The sequence below is a fragment of the Musa acuminata genome, chromosome BXJ3-7 (assembly GCF_036884655.1).
Source record: "Musa acuminata AAA Group cultivar baxijiao chromosome BXJ3-7, Cavendish_Baxijiao_AAA, whole genome shotgun sequence".
NCBI lineage: Eukaryota > Viridiplantae > Streptophyta > Magnoliopsida > Zingiberales > Musaceae > Musa > Musa acuminata.
In genome coordinates, this window is record NC_088355.1 from 7063652 (window position 1) to 7082070 (window position 18419).

General features: G+C 42.6%; 3 protein-coding genes across 7 annotated transcripts; 2 read left to right on the forward strand and 1 right to left on the reverse strand.

Moving 5' to 3' along the window:
• The first annotated feature begins 1013 nt into the window (after positions 1 to 1013).
• Positions 1014 to 1964, forward strand: LOC135643599 (uncharacterized). Its single transcript, XM_065160751.1, has one exon. It carries the CDS (start codon positions 1135 to 1137, stop codon positions 1792 to 1794), a length of 660 nt encoding a protein of 219 aa, XP_065016823.1. The 5' UTR covers positions 1014 to 1134; the 3' UTR covers positions 1795 to 1964.
• A 6233-nt stretch (positions 1965 to 8197) lies between these two features.
• LOC103991788 (receptor-like protein kinase HSL1) lies at positions 8198 to 11480 on the forward strand. Its single transcript, XM_009411333.3, has 2 exons — positions 8198 to 11000; positions 11073 to 11480. The coding sequence occupies exons 1-2, from the start codon at positions 8198 to 8200 to the stop codon at positions 11393 to 11395; spliced, it is 3126 nt and encodes a 1041-aa protein (XP_009409608.2). The 3' UTR covers positions 11396 to 11480.
• A 1877-nt stretch (positions 11481 to 13357) lies between these two features.
• Positions 13358 to 17444, reverse strand: LOC103991251 (NAC domain-containing protein 75). 5 transcript variants are annotated; one of them, XM_009410628.3, is made up of 7 exons: positions 17201 to 17444; positions 16255 to 16457; positions 15971 to 16148; positions 15295 to 15833; positions 14719 to 14979; positions 14561 to 14647; positions 13358 to 13812 (listed from the first exon to the last, which is right to left on the reverse strand). In XM_009410628.3, the coding sequence occupies exons 2-7, from the start codon at positions 16369 to 16371 to the stop codon at positions 13729 to 13731; spliced, it is 1266 nt and encodes a 421-aa protein (XP_009408903.2). In that variant the 5' UTR covers positions 16372 to 16457; positions 17201 to 17444; the 3' UTR covers positions 13358 to 13728. The 5 variants fall into 5 exon arrangements, with proteins under 5 accessions (XP_009408903.2, XP_018684424.2, XP_065015845.1 ...); XM_018828879.2 differs by lacking the exon at positions 17201 to 17444 and adding an exon at positions 16498 to 17117 and having other exon boundaries at positions 16255 to 16373; XM_065159773.1 differs by lacking the exon at positions 17201 to 17444 and adding an exon at positions 16534 to 17116.
• Between the last annotated feature and the right edge of the window lie 975 nt (positions 17445 to 18419).

The window sequence follows — 18419 nt, forward strand, 5'->3', positions numbered from 1 at the left end:
CTATGATGGGTGTCCTGAAAAGGAGTAGAACTCTAATCCTCTAACATCATTCAAAGTTAGGACACAGGGCATTGTTCAGTTCTAAGAAATCCAGTTCAACAGAGCTAATTCTCTTTATTCAGATGGAGAATGTGTTCGACAACATGGAAAGCTCCTTTGCCTATGCTTCCTTCTGCTTTCCCAGTGGATAAGATCTTGGAATACAGTAGATTCCTACCACCACAGATTAGCATTAAGGTATGTTTGTGAGTAGCACATGAATCAGCAGCAGGCTCTACAAGTGCGGTGACTGTGACTCCTTGGTGCTGGGCTTCTGTGAGAGCTTCATGACAAGCAATTATTGGTGGCTCTACCAGTGTCATGAAAGTAGAAGAGTTTCGGTATACGTTGCTACTTCGTCCTGTCAGCTGTATCCTACTGTGATGGTTCACTGTACAGATGCACTTGTGTTCTTCAGACACAAGCTGTTAGGTTCCAAGCCTGCAGATCTCTTCCACAACGAAACATGCAAGTTTCTACACCTCACAATTAGCATTCCATTACATTCTTCACTACTTCAGCTGTTGCTGCTTCAGCGCACACACACGCACACAGTTCTTACAGTGAAGGCTAAGCAGCAGTAACGCAGTAAGGCGACACTGTTTCGTTCGGAGACAGTGACCGGGAGACTGTGGCGTACACGCCAACATTTATGAGCAGGCCCACCTCGAAGAGACGTGGCATGATAGGTGCCATCCATTTCCTTCTTGCCACCCATCCGGTGATGGAGCCTTTTCGCCCTTTACCATGCCAAATTACCATGAAGTCCTCACACCACCTTTTAATTTTCTCTGATTACCCCCCCCCCCAAACCCTTTAGAGACTTTGAGTACTTTCTAGTAATTTCCGCACCAATAATTGAAGAAAAACCCTCACCATCTGTTCTATGTATTGACACAATTCTTTATTGTTTATGATTTCATGACTTTTCTTCAGCCTTTAATTGCCCTTTAAATAGCCTCCCATGCTTCCCCCACCCTCTCGCTCTCTCATACCAAAGCCCTCCTCCCAAGTCCCACCTTAGCTCTCTCTCTCTCTTTATTTGCATAAGGACCTTCCAAAAAGGGTAAACGGACAGTGCCTGACAAGGTCCAAATGGAGTCGTCAAGCGCAGCCAAGAGGCTATGGCACATAGCGAGGGTGGTGTTCTACATGCTCCGGAAAGGCCTCGCCAAGGACAAACTCATGATGGATCTCCACCTCCTCCTCAAGCGCGGCAAGATCGCCGGAAAAGCCATCGGTAACCTCGTGACCTTCCACCACCATCACCACCATCATGGCGTCACCTCCATGAGCTCGGCCTTCTCGTGCCGGTCCATGGACCCGAACCGCTCCTTCTACAGCCCCAAGGCGGTGGAGTTCAGCTGCAGCAACACTCCCTCACGCCCGTCCTTCCATGCCATCAAGCGAAAGAACCGCCACCGCCGCTACGACTACGACTATGACGCCGTGGCGGTAGCGAAGGCGTTTGAGATACTCAACTCCCAAGTGTCCGATGCCGAGTCGGTCATGGCATCGCCATCTCCATCCCCGATGAACTGGAGCTTTGGAAAGAGCCCGGCTGGGGCGCGCCAGCTAAGGATCACGGACTCGCCCTTCCCATTGAACGAGGAGGGTGAGGAGGTGGGCACCCATATCGATCAGGAGGCGGAGGAGTTCATCAAGAGGTTCTACCAGCAGCTTCGTCTACAGCAGTGGACACCGATGACACCGGAATACAAACAGTACAGGAATGAGTTAATGGGACGAGCCTGAGATGGTCTTCTTACTTGATATAAAAGGTGAATCTATGCTGCTTACTTCTGCTTTGCTTTCGGTATATCCTTTGGCCATCATAAAGGGAGTTGTAACCTTCGTAGGCCTTACAGGATAAACTCTTTGTCACACCTCAACTATGGACGTTCTAAATGGTTCATCTTTTCATACTTCTCTTCCCTCTCTGTGTGTGTGTGTGTGTGTGTGTGTGTGTGTGTGTACTAAATCAAGGCATATGAGATTGACACAGCCCTGCAAATTTAAGATGACTCAGTAGAAATCAGTTTAAATTTGGAAACTAAAAGACCAATTCACCATGATGATAATGGCTTAGTAATTACCGATTGTCATGTCAAAAATAATGTCATATAAAATGACACTCAATCGCAATATACTTTATGCCTTTATGATAGATATTGTTGCGAGCGATCTGAATACGTTAGAGTTGAGTTGTGTTGAAGATTGAAAGAAGACCCATAAATGGTAAAGTAATCTATTGTACTATCAACAACAGCACCATATTTTGACTCGGGACTTAGAATAAGCAACAACATTTTGTTTCTTACTCCTCTAAAAAAATCAAAAATCCAAAAAAAAATATAGTAGCAAAACATTTATTAGTGGGATAAAGAGTTTTTGTTGAAAATTGAAGCCCATTAAAAATTATTCTGTTTATACAAAAGATTTAATTATTCTGTAGGTAAAGAGTTATATGTTTTAAGGGATCTCTGTACATAATCTAATATTTGATTCGATACATGTGGATAATATTTGGCTTAAGTCATAAGTTCTGAGGCATATTTTAATCATAAGAAGAAGATACTTCAATCCCAAAAATATGTAAGAGAGTCAAGATCATTAATTTTAAATTATTAAGTAAAGAAGCTTTGATTAAATCATTACTTTTAAATATGTAAGGCATATTTTGCCGAGGAACGAAGAAATATCATAAACACTCAATTGAAAATTTGATGATAACAGAGCATAATTAAACTTGTTTGGCAATTGAGAAATATATTTTTGGTATCCATTTGATAGAGTTTCCAATGACACATAGCTAAAAGAGCAATATGGGTTATAACTATAGTCAATCCTGCTGAAGTAAGTATTTCCTCATAATAAATATCATATTCTTGAATAAATCCCGTAGGGTTTTGTTTATTATTATTATTATTATTATTCTCATAAGCCTAATAAGTTACAATCTTCATCAAGATTGTGTTATTTACGAGCATAATAAGTTATGAGACTCAATTGGTGAAGACCGAAGGAGGGTGATCCGATGAGGGTCTTCTTCCAAAATGAGTAGCATCGACCTCTAGTGTGCAACGGAGTTAAGCCTTTTGATATGACGATAATGGAGGCATTAGGGCACTGGTCAATACACTAGTCAGGGTGGTGATAGCTCACCGAGGCTGACCTCTGGTTAAGAGGAAGACTCGATGGTAACAAGGAAGATGATAGATGAAGATCAAAGTGATAGAAGATAAGATTTCTCCAACTATATGAGGAAAATCTCTCTATTCTGTTGAGAAAAATCCTCTCTCATAATATGTATAAATAGGAGAGGGACATGTTAATGTATTCAAGCTAAAGTTATTTGTCCATGTCCATGGTATGTCGTAGCGAAGTCTACGGAGAAGGATCCGAGGACAATTACAATGACAGGGGAATCACATGAGAAGAAGACTATCACAATATAGATAGAAGTGAAACGAGAAAAACAAAAAACTTAAGAACTTTATTGTATATTTTGTATATGTCACAATCCTATTCGTAGGATTGAAGACAATCAAATCAATCACATAAATAAGAAGAGATCCCTTTACCAACTTCAAAAACAAGTCTCATCAAAACTTATATATCAACAGAATGGGCAATACATAAAATCACAAAATCAGTATGATATGTAATTAATGATAGCATGATAATAAATTTGACTTCACTGTCAATGTATCACAGAACTAGCGCAACCTGATTCCGAATATAATAGATAAATACTAATCATGCATATATCATTAAGTTAGATGTTGACTTTTCATTTAATTTCTTCCAAATGACTTGATTTTTGTTCAAACCCACCCACTCGTAGCACTGTAGAGAAAGCAAATCTTAACTTGTTTTCAGTCCATTTCTTACGGTCAACAAAAGTCTACTCTCACTATGGCCCACCGACCACTTTGACGTGTCTTCTCTAGCTAGCTCTTCGAGAACCCTAATTGCCATCTCAACATGTTTTAGAAGTTTCTTGTCGTAAAACATAAGAAAGTCGTTCAAAACCAGCTCTTCATCAATCAATCATGGTGGTGTTCGAGGGGATTGTATGAGGGAGAATGCTAACACGACTCATTAGGTGCCAAGAAGGAAGAAGCTACAAGCACCAAGTCCCTGTTTCCACATTAAAACCTTGTGCCCCACCAAGAAAAAGACATGGTGTCCATCAATAACAATGATTGAGGGCAATGACTAGTGCTCTACTGGCTCCGATTTGATGCAATATCTTTGAATAGCCTAAACATAATTGAAGTCTGACCTGTAAAGTGCTTGCCAATGAGAAGTTAGATATCATCTTTGGAATTGCATGTCTTTGTACACCCATAACTAGGCCTTGTAGCCACACATGAAGATATGTAAGACCTTGGTGCAAATTGTGAGAGAAACGAATGCACGCCATATGCGACTGAATCATTCAACCGTGTTTTGGGATCTAATGGTTTGCATGGCCATCACTGCTTTATGGTATTATTATTGGTGTGGGTGATGGAACAGATAGGTGGGGAAGAGAGTAACCTCATTAAAGAGTGGTTTGGAAACTAAGGTGGCAACAATGGCGGTGTATTATTGGGAGGAGGTCTCCCTCAAAGCATTTAAGCCTGGTTGACGCAACCCCGCAAGGGAATTTGATCGAACACCTAAAGCCTCCTTCGATGAGCTCAGTCTTCTCTCAGCATTTTCTCAAACAAACGACTCTTAATTGTGACTGAATTGATTATGCATTTCCTATTGACTTACGTAATAAGTTGTGGCACAATGCCACAATTAATGAAGTCTCAATACGTTTTAATATGTCCTTTGGAAAATAATAAAAGAAGAAAAAATAACTCTGTCATAATTTGAAATCTTTATCCTAATTAATGTTTTCCACTCTAATAGTGTGTTTGTTGATAGGAAATATTTTGACAATCAATCGTATCCCTCCGGCTATCGTTATAAATGCATTAAAATAAAAAAAAATAAGAGCTTTGTCATCCCTATAAGGTAATGATATAAAGGAAGATATATTGGCCTTGTGACAGTCCATAGTCCATAGGGGGATATTTGGGCTGACTCAGTTAGCCTCCGTAGATAGTAATATATAGATCGTAGGAAATTTTGGGGTTGACATTAGCGGAAGAACATAAAAACAAAAATCCTCAAATTTTTCATAAATTTTGTTCATCATTATGCAAAGATTGGTACGCAAAATCTGTAAAACAAAAAACTACGTATATGAAAGATTGTATTACCTAGGAAGATTATATATTCCTAAATCTCTATAGATCTATAGGAGAGAATGAATGAGGTCCAATATCCTCCTTTCTAGTGGTGATCCACATAGTAAGACTATGACGATACTCCTCAAATCTCCAAGCCCGCTATCTAAGGAGAAAAACGGGAGAGGAGAATAGGAGATGACAACTAAAAACCTCTGGCCTATGAGCTTTTGGTTCCCTCCTATTTATAGATATCCCCTGTCAACTTAACCCTAATAGATCCTATCCTATTGGGTACTGGATCTTCATCCAACTACTAAAGCCTTTTAGATTAGTGGATCTCTATCCAATAATCTCTCATTGACTCTTATTGGATCTTATTCATAGGATTCAATAATTCATGGGCTTATTAAACATCAAATAAGATAGGAGTTCTAACGAATATCTCACATTCGAACCTCTACTCGTCGCAATGTTTACTATATGTGCGTGACTCTCTAGGCCCAATATCAAGCTGGCTGTGAGTCATATCTGTCAGAACTCCTTCTAGCTCAGTGAATTATTATGTCTATAATAATTCACTCGACTTATCGATTGCGAACGTATTAGATTACTACGTCGTAGTCCCTAGACGATACAAGGGAATCCAATTCATCAGACTTATCTGTCTTCAGTTACCATGTATCTATATCCCCTTATCCATCTAATATCCCAAAGATCATATACCGGGTATGGTGTTGTCATACCCATATGGTTTCTACTCGAATCTCGCTCTATTCGGATTCTCCCAGAGAACTCTTTCTCTCTCAATTCGAATGACCATAACTAGGGATTTGTTTGTGCAAGAACATATGCGATATTCTTCTCATAACACTGAGAGTGGATGATCCTCTATCAACACTCAATAATCCTCATAAGGTTGAATACCACTTCCGATGGCCAGCTGTGCTAGATCTGAAACTTCCAAACTATAAGTTTGGTATCAAATAGTGGAGTACTCATACAGACCATCATTGGTGTCTCAAGTTTAAAGATAATGTACACCATTGCGACAATGGTATCATTATCTGATAATGAGGTATCATTAACCATTTAGCATTACCATGAGCAGATCAATCTAAAAACTCATTCTCTAATGAGCACATGCACTGTAGCCTTAGTTTCCCCACATGAGCAACTATGAGATTAACCGCCTCCATCATATGTACGAGTATACAATACACCAGTTTGTCAAGTAATCTCGATGTCTTTCTCGAGTAACCAATGACCAGGATTATTTATGACATGTTTTTAAAGGTGAATCGGTTTCATTATCGTGATCTCATCACGATCCGATTCTCATTGCATAGATCCATGAACATCACAATAATAACAATATAAAGTAATAAAATATTAAATAATAATAATAATAAGTAAAAAGATTGCGTGTCAAGTCATACATGTCATCACTTGTGTGATTAGCTTATAGGGCACCTATGACTAGCATGAGTGATCGATTGGATCTGCCCTCCTCGATCGGTCCCCGTGAGCAAAACATTAGGGGAAAGATATTACGATCGTTACATGCTTGTTGCTCCCATGGACGAAATGCCAAAGTAAAGGCATTATGACCATTATAGACTTGTCGCCTCATTAACAGAGTGTCAGAGGGAAGACGTTATGATCGTTATAGGCCTAGCGCCCCCCGTTAACGGAATGCCAAAGGGAAGACATTATGGTCATTATATGCCTGCTACCCCTATTGATGGAACATCAGTGGGAAGCCATTACAGTCATTATAAGTGATTCATCTGACCGAATAGGTGCAAAAGTCAACCCGTAACACTAGTTGAGGGTGTTAGATCTCTTTCCAATTGATCCTTTTACATTATAAAACTATCATAAAGTTAATTTAGGAGTCCAAGAGGTAGAAATACCCTCAATATTGACTTTTATATAGAAAATCATCGATAAGTTGGAATCCACCTTAGTCCATTCTCGAGTCTACCTTAGATACTTGAACTACATTCGAAACACCATCTCGATATCACCTCATCTACTTCAAGGCTCGATCAATTACCACAAAGAACTATCACGTGAATTTCTCGAACTGCCTGTGTCTTTAGATCCGAGCTGACTCACGATCGACAGTGTGATACCATAACAATTGTAAACTTCTTAATATATTTAAAAAAGTGATATATATATATAAACTAATTAATATATTAAAAAAATATATCGAATAAAATTTTAGACCCTCGATCATTAGTAAGTCCATATAGTGCATTACGATTATGATCAGACCAATATCTTACACGTAAACTTTGTCGAACAAGACTTCTAAGTTAATTTGATAGATACACAAGTAAACGAACACATCATCCTATAGACACTCAATTAAATATGTTACTTCGGTCATAATGTTTTATTTTTTGTCCGAGAAAACATGAGATGTCGGAGCTTTTAAGTCACGTAAGGCCCAATTTTACTGTGAGAACGGCCCAATACTGTATTCGTTTCTATTTTCCTGGGCTTTAAACCTTTCTCATGAATTGGGCTTAAGAAGATACCACACAATACTATATAATTAGCCAATCCTGAGAATTAGGCAAGATTAGGTCTAGCTTTACTTGATCCACTATATCTTGTATGAAGCTACGCTAAGATTTGATTCTCATTTACACTCGTAATGAATCGTAGACTGTTTACTAGTCTTAGTTCGGTGGGATTGTCAAAGATCCATAGCAATAGATTTGGGTGGTCTTTATAGGACACCTTCGTTAGATTAAACGTGACATGATCACCCGATTTCTTTTCCTGTGCTTTTTAGATTCGGGATCGAGTTTACTCAATAGTCAATTTTGTATATTCGGTTAGGTGTCTTTTTGTTGTTGACTCGAGGTCAAGTCGAGTCAACGATCCCCACAAATTTGGGCCGTTCCTATGACAGCATGCGTGCGCCGCGTGGGAGTCATGTTGCTCGTGTCAACCACCCTTCCACCGATGCCATCATGAGATCCGTCTCAGGTACTTTATCCGTTACTGATTTAGTCGGATCAGTTCATGTCGCCATTGCCCCACGCAATCCATCGGTGCTCAAGAAGCTTCAGATGGGCGCAGAACCATACAAAGCTGCCTTCTTCTTCTTCTTCTCTCCCTCGGCGCATCTCCTGCGCAGCTCGATTCTTCTATGGCTTCCCCTCCTCTTCATCTCCGAAGCCGCCGTAGCCCACGGCGATGACCAGGAGAGACTCGTCCTCTTCGACATAAGAAGTCATTGGAGCAACGCTCCTGCGCTGAGCTCGTGGGACGTCTCCTCCCCCTACTGCAACTGGCCAGGAATCCGCTGCAGCAATGGCTCGGTCACTTCCATGTCTCTCCCCAATATAAACATCACTGAACCCATCCCACCCTTCTTCTGCAACCTCACCAGCCTCGCTCACCTCGACCTCTCTTACAATGAAATCCCTGGCGGCTTCCCGACTTGTCTCTACAGCTGCTCCAACCTCCAGTACCTCGACCTCTCTCAGAACTTTCTCGTTGGGGAGCTGCCTTCTGATATCCATAAGCTGTCGTCGCAGCTCCTTCACCTTGATCTCTCTTATAACAACTTCACCGGCGACATCCCTCCTTCCATCGGCCGGCTCCTCTCACTCCACACCCTCAATCTTCACTGCAATTTCTTCGATGGCTCGTTCCCGGCTGAGCTCGGTAAACTTTCCATGCTCGAAAGCCTCACTCTCGCTTACAATCCTTTCGCCAGTCCGCGCATCCCGGTCGAGTTCGGGAACATGACGAGACTGAAGTACCTGTGGATGACCTATGCCAACCTGGTCGGCGAGATCCCGGAGGATCTCGGGCGGCTGGCAGAGCTTGACCACCTCGACCTCGCGCGGAACGGTTTAAGTGGCTCGATTCCTGCAGCCATATGGTCGCTGGAGAAGCTGACGACGCTCTACTTGTACGATAACAAGCTGACGGGAGAGATTTCCGGCGAGATCGCGGCTTCGAACTTGGAGGAGATCGATGTCTCGATGAACCGGCTGACGGGATCGATACCGGAGGAATTCGTAAATCTCCACAATCTCCGCATTCTGTTCATGTATAACAATAGCCTGTCCGGTGAGATCCCCAGAGGCATCGGCCTCCTTCGCGATCTCCGGGACATCAGGCTCTTCGACAACCACCTAGTCGGTGTCTTGCCGCCGGAGCTCGGGCAGCAGTCCCATCTGACCAATCTTGAGGTGTCCAACAACAGAATCTCCGGCAGCTTGCCCCAAGGCCTCTGTGCAAACAGAGCACTTAAGTCGGTGGTGGTCTTCAACAACAACCTCACCGGGGAGCTGCCGGCTTCTCTCGCCGATTGCTACGGGTTAAACGACATTCAGCTCTACAACAACAACTTCTCCGGCGAGTTCCCCGGACGAATTTGGTCGGCATCAGTGAACTTGACCACCGTGCTGATCGACCGCAACCACTTCACCGGCGTTCTGCCGGACAAGTTGCAGCCGAACCTGACTCGGCTGGTGATGAACGACAATAGGTTTTCCGGAAGGATCCCCACACGGGCGCCGAGACTATTGGTGTTTCGGGGAAGCAACAACATGTTCTCCGGCGAAATTCCGGCGGAACTCACCGGAATGTCGAGGCTCCAGGTTCTTTTGCTCCACGGAAATCGGATCTCTGGTTCGATACCGACAAGCATTTCCAATTTGAAGTTCCTCACCCAGCTTGATCTCAGCGACAACCACCTCTCAGGAGGTATCCCGGCCAAGCTGGGGTTGCTCGAGGTGCTCACCAAGCTCGACCTCTCGAACAACCGGCTGTCGGGATCGATACCGCCTGAAATCGGCAACCTTAAGCTCAACCTCCTTAACCTGACCTACAACAAGCTCACCGGCGAGGTACCTCTGCAGTTGCAGAACCGAGCTTACGAGCGGAGCTTTCTATCCAATCCTGGCCTCTGCTCATCCAAGCGTATAGAAAATCTCAATATCTGTGCACATGCCGGCCCAAACAAGCTATCAGAGAGACTGATCCCAATCTCTTTGGTGCTCGGTGGGGTTATGTTCTTGATGCTAGCTGTGACCGGAATGTTGATTTGCCGGCGAAGATCCGACGCCGCTGACCTTTCAGCATGCAAGCTGACTTCGTTTCATCAGCTGGACTTCACACAACGTCATATAATACGTGGACTCACAGAGGCAAGCCTCATCGGCAGCGGAGGATCAGGTCAGGTGTACAGGGTCAACCTCGAGAACCGCGCCGGCGACGCTGTGGTGGCCGTGAAGAAGATTCGGAATAGTGGACAGCTGGATTGGAAGATGGAGAAGGCCTTCGAGGCGGAGGTCAAGGTACTGAGCTCGATACGGCATTGCAGCATCGTGAAGCTCCTGTGTTGCATCTCGAGCGCAGACTCTAAGCTCCTGGTCTACGAGTACATGGAGAAGGGGAGTCTGGACCAGTGGCTTTACGGGAGGAGAAGGACAAGGACGGGTTCAGGGCATTTCCAGCCGCCGCTGGATTGGCGGAAGAGGCTCGGGATCGCGATTGACGCCGCCAAGGGATTGTGCTACATGCACCACCACTGTACTCCGCCGGTCATCCATCGCGACGTGAAGTCCAGCAACATACTCCTGGACTCGAACTTCGGAGCAAAGATCGCCGACTTCGGCTTGGCACGGATGCTGATGAAGGCCAGCGAGCCGGAGTCTGCGTCGGCCATAACAGGAACCTTTGGCTACATGGCTCCAGGTGAGGTCCTAATTGAGCACCTACTCCATCACCACTCCGGTTCATTGACAGAGGCCGTAATCGTGGTTGCAGAGTGTGGACACTCGAAGAAGATCAACGAGAAGGTGGACGTGTATAGCTTCGGGGTAGTGCTTCTGGAGTTGACCACAGGAAGGAAAGCGCAAGATGGTGGTGAGCACGAAGGCTTAGCAGGGTGGGCTGCTCGCCGCCTGAGAGAGAAGGGTGGCTTCATGGAGATGATAGATGTGGAGTTAAGTGACGAGGTCAACTATACGGATGACATGGGGACGGTGGTAAGACTGGGAATAGAGTGCACGAGGAGGAATGCTGTGGTGAGGCCATCCATGAAGGAGGTGCTGCGAAAGCTGACGGAGATAGTTGGACTGGGCCGTTAACAACGTGTGCGCCATGCACACTCGCACACAAAAGGATCCAATCACCAAACTATACATAGACTCACTCCAAGCAAATAGGTTGGAATTGGTGAGATACACAACCCACGGAGCTAAGACACAACACAGTTCGCCATAGTAAATCTTCATCTCAAAAGAAGCCATGCTTTAGACTTATAACCCTCTCGACAGCATATGCATGATAATAATAATCTACAAGATGAGACTGATTCGATAAGTATGTTTTTCTGATACCTCCTTGAGAGTGAAGCCTTTCGGAATAGAAAAATCTTAAAAATTACATCGAGGCACATCCAATAAAATCTATTCGATACTTAAATTGGAAAATAACACAAATAAATTATAAATTTAAGCCCCGTCTTTCATAGGTCATCGATAGAGAATATTCTCTTTTTGATTTTATAAGGTAGATTTAGTTGGTGTCAAGCTATCACCATATCGATCGAGCATCTATGGCCAACTATATGATACAATAGAAGCTTTGATTGGAGGCCACATGCTGAGTTTTGATAAGCTCTCAATGCTAATAATGAAGTTGATCCCTAAATGCCAACAAAACCCGAATGATGCACAAGGACTGGTGCAGATATAACATGGCAAAAACCAATTATAGGGGGTGTGCAAATTATAATGGCTTTTGAAAGACTGGGTGGACAAGAATCCCCAGAATTCATCTTCCTCTATCTTGTCCACCACTTCTTTTAATGCCTATATATTCCTTGGTGTAAAAGAAGGTGGCCATCATTAGCATTATCAAATCTTTATGCCTAAATCCTACAGGTATATGCATGTGTATGGTAGGTTGGAGTTGCACACAGGAGGCATCAAAGGAAAGAGAACCTTCCTAAAAAGCAGTTCATTTGGAGCATCCACAAAGGAACCCCATGTTCGAATAATTCTTCTTGCAATTTCTTTATGGGACCGAATCTGGCGAGCCCTGACATGGATAACCCCAGGCATGTCCTTTGTAGAGCATCCAACATCTCCCACAAAGAGAAAGAGATGAGCATTGCCTTTATGAGGGAGGCCAAGAAAAGGATACACACAGATGCATTCTCTCCTTCTTGGATCCAAATCTGCATGCACATACATATAAAGGCATCCATTGTCTCAGGACAAGAATTCTCCAAATGATTGCAACGATGATTCGGGATTAATTACTTTGATGAGCTCTTAGTTACTGCGTGGAGGACCGACCAAGTTAATCCAACAAGCTGTTCATTTCAAGTGCTGCTGAGAAACTATGAAGAAGCTTCGACAAAGCTCTCTTCATGCACGTCCAAAGAAATAGAAATTTCTAGGAAAGAGACCACCATGCAACGTTACATACACACACACACTCTCTCTCTCGTGAGGTAACAAAGCCATCGACTAAAGTTGGGCAGCAGCATCTCGGAGAACAAGCAGAATAGGATTCTGCTTAAAGCAGTCATTGAAGAGGCGCTTTTCTAAGCATAGAGAATTTGAGGAGGGTATTAGGGTTAGGTTTAGCTTATTTCTATCATCTCCTTATTACTACTTATAGTAAATATGCATTTAAGTTAATATTGCATGATGTATTATTTTACCTGAAAATAAAAAGAAATGAGTCATAAACATCTGGAAATTGGTATATATGTCAATGACTCACTTGTCAGCATTAGGTGCAGAGTATTAACTTCATAAAATATGAGTAGAAACAGGCCTTTGTCAGCTTTCATTTAACAAAGAAAAGAAAAAGAGAGATAAATATTTTCATATATAATGTCTCAAAAGAATCATACAGCACCAGTGGAAGCAGCACAGGTGTTGGGAGTGTGCAGGCACAAAATCTACCATGGGGGGCAACAAACATCATATTTGTTTATGAGAAGTTCAGACTAAAAGAAATTGGAACATTTTAAAGAAAGATTTAAAAAAGTGATTTATATTTTCAGCACGCAAGTCAGTATTGATGAGCAACAATTACAAGAACAAGTAGTTCTTTCACATACCATAATTCTTGTTGTTTTCTGCCTTCTTCCCTTTTGTTATACAAGGAAGAAGAAAAACACATGAACAACAAGGCAAAAGAAGAAGATATTAGTAATAGTTACACTTAAGACAATCAAAATAGTAACATTAGTTGAGATGAAATGGGTAGGATGGGAGGTGTTGAGTTACTCTGGTCATTTTTACCCCTTCTGTCAGCTAGCAAACAGCATAAGCTTTCTCTTCTGTCTCTTTCTTCTCTTAATCTCTTCATTCTCTCTCTTTTATTCTCAACCTGGTTCTGCTCCTTGATATATAAGAACTGATACTGATGGTAGTAGTAAAGGATAATTTTCTCTTTTTCCTCATCCCCCATGATGATTTGAATTGTCAGATTGCCAGAAGGGAAAGTGCCATTCCGTCTCTTGGGAGTGTGGAATTGATGTTTCCTGCCAGAGAAAGAAAGAGAGAATGCAAAGGTTAGAAGACATGCAAAATTTGATTTCCAATTTTCTATAAAAGATAAAAGCGAAGAAATACAATAGATAAGCATGAATTATTTGTCATAATCATATATTTTTATCTTATGAAAAGTTGCTACATTTTCTCATCTTCATTTTGGAAAAGGAAAAGAGAGAAGAAATAACAACAAACATAGAATACAATGTCTTGGATATTTCAGAACTATGAGAAGATGCACAGAAATGAAGTCGACACACAAAAGAGTAGAAAAGAGTCTCTTGTTTCCTTTGCCTTTCTCTTTCTAAACTAAATGCAAAGAATAATATACTTTAAGACTATTAAGGGTCTAAGCAAGAAAGAAAGGCAGCCAACAAAACCAAGCTTGTCTTTTTGACCTGCATTGCACCAAAGCAAGCAAGAAATTCTCTGTTTCTTATATGAAACCATATGATCCAAGTAAAAGGGAAATGATGCAACCTGCCATCTTCATATGAAACCATATGATCCCTATCCTTTGATTTTGTGTTGACTACAAGAACTAGAATTTGCTCCCAAAGGAGAAAAATATTTAGCACATCTCCATCTTTATTGTTAATGCTAGACTTTCTATCTTTGCATAGTGAATTGGCATTGACTTTGTTATTAGCTGCAGGTAGTCATGATAGATCAACCTGAGAAGAAAACATGACACAGAAAAAAGAAAGGAAGTTGTAGGTGGTTGATGATTTCACTTACGTTAGTTCTAGCTGAAGTGCAACTCATGACCAGTTCTTCCAGGCCGGAAGTAGATCTATGGTCCAGCTTTTGTTGCAATTCCAGTTGCTGCTGTCTCACAATGAAGTTAATTTCCAACAAGATTAAACTATCGGTCTTTCCAAATTGCACTGCCGTACCTGAAATTTATCGGATTGAAGAAGTATCCTTGAGACTTGATATGGGTCTTCGAGAACCATTGACGTCTGCCGGTGTGGATGAGTCGAGACGATGGCCGGGATGGGGTGCATAGGCCTGGTAATGTGGAATGCTGCGGTCGGCACCACCTGCAGTTGCTGCAGCTGCTGATGCTCCTGAGCCACTTGATGATGTGGTGATCCAACGAGGTGCTCGTGCTCTGAGTGCTCATCTCGTGCCTTCGGTTCCTCTCCCACGGCCACCTGTTCAACACTCACAAAACAAGTTCCAACTCAAATCCTTCTCTTCTGCCCTAGATTCTCTTCCCCGGTTTTGGTAGGGAAGTTGCACCAAATGAAGCTACCATGCACTGTGCTGTAATAGTCGCAAGGGTTCTTAGGGTTGCTTGTGTTTTGTGCAAACTGATGTGACATTGCTTTCGTTTTTCATGCGCTATCGACTGAGAGTTGATTGCAGAAAGAATCTAGCTTGAACATGTATGCACTGAGACACATTCAACATTCACGGATTGAAGAATTGGAAAGTAGGCAAGAATTTGAAGTCGAGAAATTAATTACCTCATTGAAGCTTTCTCTAAAAGGAGCAAAGCTAAAGTTGTCAGGCTTCATCAGGTGCTGATGCATCTCCATGCTACTGTAAGAATGCTCATCCCTCTTGCTAACTAAATCAGAGGAACAACTTGCACCGCCACTGTCCCTTCTTTGATCCATCCCCTCCGCAGTTGCTGCCGCCGTTGTGCTGCTCTTATCGGACCAAGTGCACTGCCTTGGCTGGGTCTGGAAGAAGATCTTGGACACCACAAGCTCACCTTCCTTCTCCTCCTCCGACTCCCCCAGGTGGTACTGGTGCATGACCCAGTTGGTCTTCTCGGGCTTCCTGTGCTTCCCAAAGTTGGTGTACAGGACCAGTATCTTCTTGCACCCCTTCTGCTTCCCATTGACCATCACAGGTCTCGTCTTCCCTGTCTTGTGCCACCTGGTTTCGCCTCTCTGAAGGTCGCACGTCGACTGGATTTTCCTTCTTTTCCTTGTGCCGGTGGTGTAGGCCTTGGATGGCCTGTGGAAGAAGTGCTTGCTCAGGCCATCCCTTCTCACACCTGCAGCCAAAGGCAGAGGTTTTTCTTGGCAGATCAGCTTCCTAGAGAGGTAATCCAACCGACTCACGAGAAGTAAACAAACTCAAGCATAGAATTCAGAGAATTAAGGAGTCGAGGGTGGGTGTAACTCCTCTAACCTGGGAGCTTCTCAGGATGGGTGTAGCAGATGCCATCGTCGCCTTCGATCGTCGGGATGAACTCATCTATCAGAGGATGGGATCTCAAATCTTCTGCCTTCACCTTCGCTTCCAGGTGCTCTACCAATTCTTGATCTGTCGGATCGAACTTCACTCCTGCGGGCAACCCCACCCAATCCTGCAATCATCAACCATTAACTACACCAAGTCTTGCTTTCGTCCGAGATCGGTCACTGCGACTTTGAAGAGAGTATCAGTAGTACAATTTGGTTGTGTTTCCTTACCGGCTTGCGATCGAGCTTGTGGCCACACCCAGGGCACTGTTTGGAAACACTCACACGATGCTGTACCAGCTTGGCGTCGATGAGAGACGAAGTGCTGACCTTGGGACTTGTGTTCATGGCTGCTTCATGGGCATCAAGATCTTAGGTTCGTAAACATATATGTTCACTTTGTGGCTACTCGATCTTGCTTTCAGAATGGAGAGCTGAAATCGGAACCAAAATTAGAGGAGGTCTCAGACAAACCAGCAAGAAAATAGGAAGCGGCTAAACGACACCAACTACAAGTAACGCCATATCGAACCAATTCAGGAACCTCAGCTGAAGCATAATGCTGCAGATGGAACGGAGGAGAGAAAGAGTGGAAGAAGGAAGAAGGGGAGTTGAAAAAGGAGAAATTGAGAACGTGTTCTTGATCTATAAACAACCTCTTTGGGAGGACAATATACTGCGATACCTTCTACTTTAATTGAAGCCCGTGGCCATTAGAAAAAGGAAAAGGTTCTCAACATGAATACTCCTTCACTCACCAATACCTCCAAACCTACAGCTAAAACAAGCTGCCTCATACCCCAAAGAGAGAGAGAGAGAGAGAGAGAGAGAGAGAGGGGTTTTGGATTACAGCGGTCGAGTGACTAAAGCAAAAGCTGGGAACGGTGCCTTCACAGCTGTTACTGCACATCCCTAAGAACCCAACCTGAATACTAATAAACAAAATAAAAGCATTAACCATAGTACATGGAATTTAGTGATGCAGAAAGGAAAAGACAATTCTGATCTGTCCCCCCGAGAAAAGACCACCGACTCCATCAAGAACTAATATTGGCATGCAGGTGTATACCGACTCCATTACCGAACATATATTCGCAGGAAATGATGAAACATGTTATTTTCCTTCCCCCGATAATTATGGAACACTAGAAGAGAGGAAAGAAATGAAGAGACTCACATGGATATTGGAGATGTGCTTCTGATATGATGATGATCTATTCCGTCATGAAGGAAGAAGTTGTGCACTTTGCAGAGAAGACGGGTGAGGAGGTGAATCTACAGGTTGCTTGACACCCAAGGCAAATGAGCAGTAGGACACTTGATGGACCCCCAATACAATAAAGCTATAGTACGCACCAGTTGCCCCAGCAGCAGCCTTCAACCACAAGCAGCTGGACCATATGTTACTATCGCACACTATTCCTATGTTACAGTATCATTTGGCAGTACAACTACAACTTCTGAAACATATATATAGAAGCATGGAGCATAAGAGCCACGCCTGTTTGGCTTTATCCTGTTAGGCATGACTCCGGCGTTCATGTTCCTTGCAAGAAATAGTGATGGAACTCCTCTTAAGTAGTATTGGGGGACCTGAAAGAAGAGAATATCCCATGGGGGGGAGGAGTGCAGGGGAAAGTAAAGGTTGGATGTAGGTATGTCAATAGAAAACGTTCGTCATAGAGTGGGTATGACAGCTGAGGAAAGGATGATAATGGTAGGTTCATCTAAGTGGAAACGTTTGGTTTCATTCTAAGACACTCAATTCTTGAACGATCTTGACAGTTCTTCTCCCCTTCAAGAATAACACTCTCTTCTTGAAGGAATTTGATCGTTCTTCTCCCCTTCGTTTCTTGAAAGTTTGGTGTTGCCCAACATCTCCACTGACAGTTCCGCATTGCATGATATACTCATCTTCTCATTTCCTATTTAGACGAGACGGAAACCTGTGGGATCTTCGTTTTTCTATAAAAGAATTATTTTTTTAATTTTTTAAAAATAAAACTACTATCAGACTTAATTAATAATATTAAAATTTATTCATAATAAAAAAAATAAATATATTCTGATATAAATAAAATCAAAATTATCATAACCCATCGAAAAAGATGCGGAGGAGGGGATGAGACGAGGTCACGATTTAGGCTACGCCGAATATAATAAGAAATCGAGGGTATTACGATGAAAGAAAAAATCAAGACGAAGAAGAGGGAGAAGAGAGTGTATGATGAAAAGAAGAGAAGAAGAAAGAGAGAAGAATAACAAAATCATTGTCATCATTCACATTTTACTCGTTATGAATCATTGAAGAAATTATCGTTTGTCGATGGAAAAAGAAGGAAGACAAAAAAAAAAACAAAGTCAAACTGTTGTGTCCGAATAAAAATATTTTATTT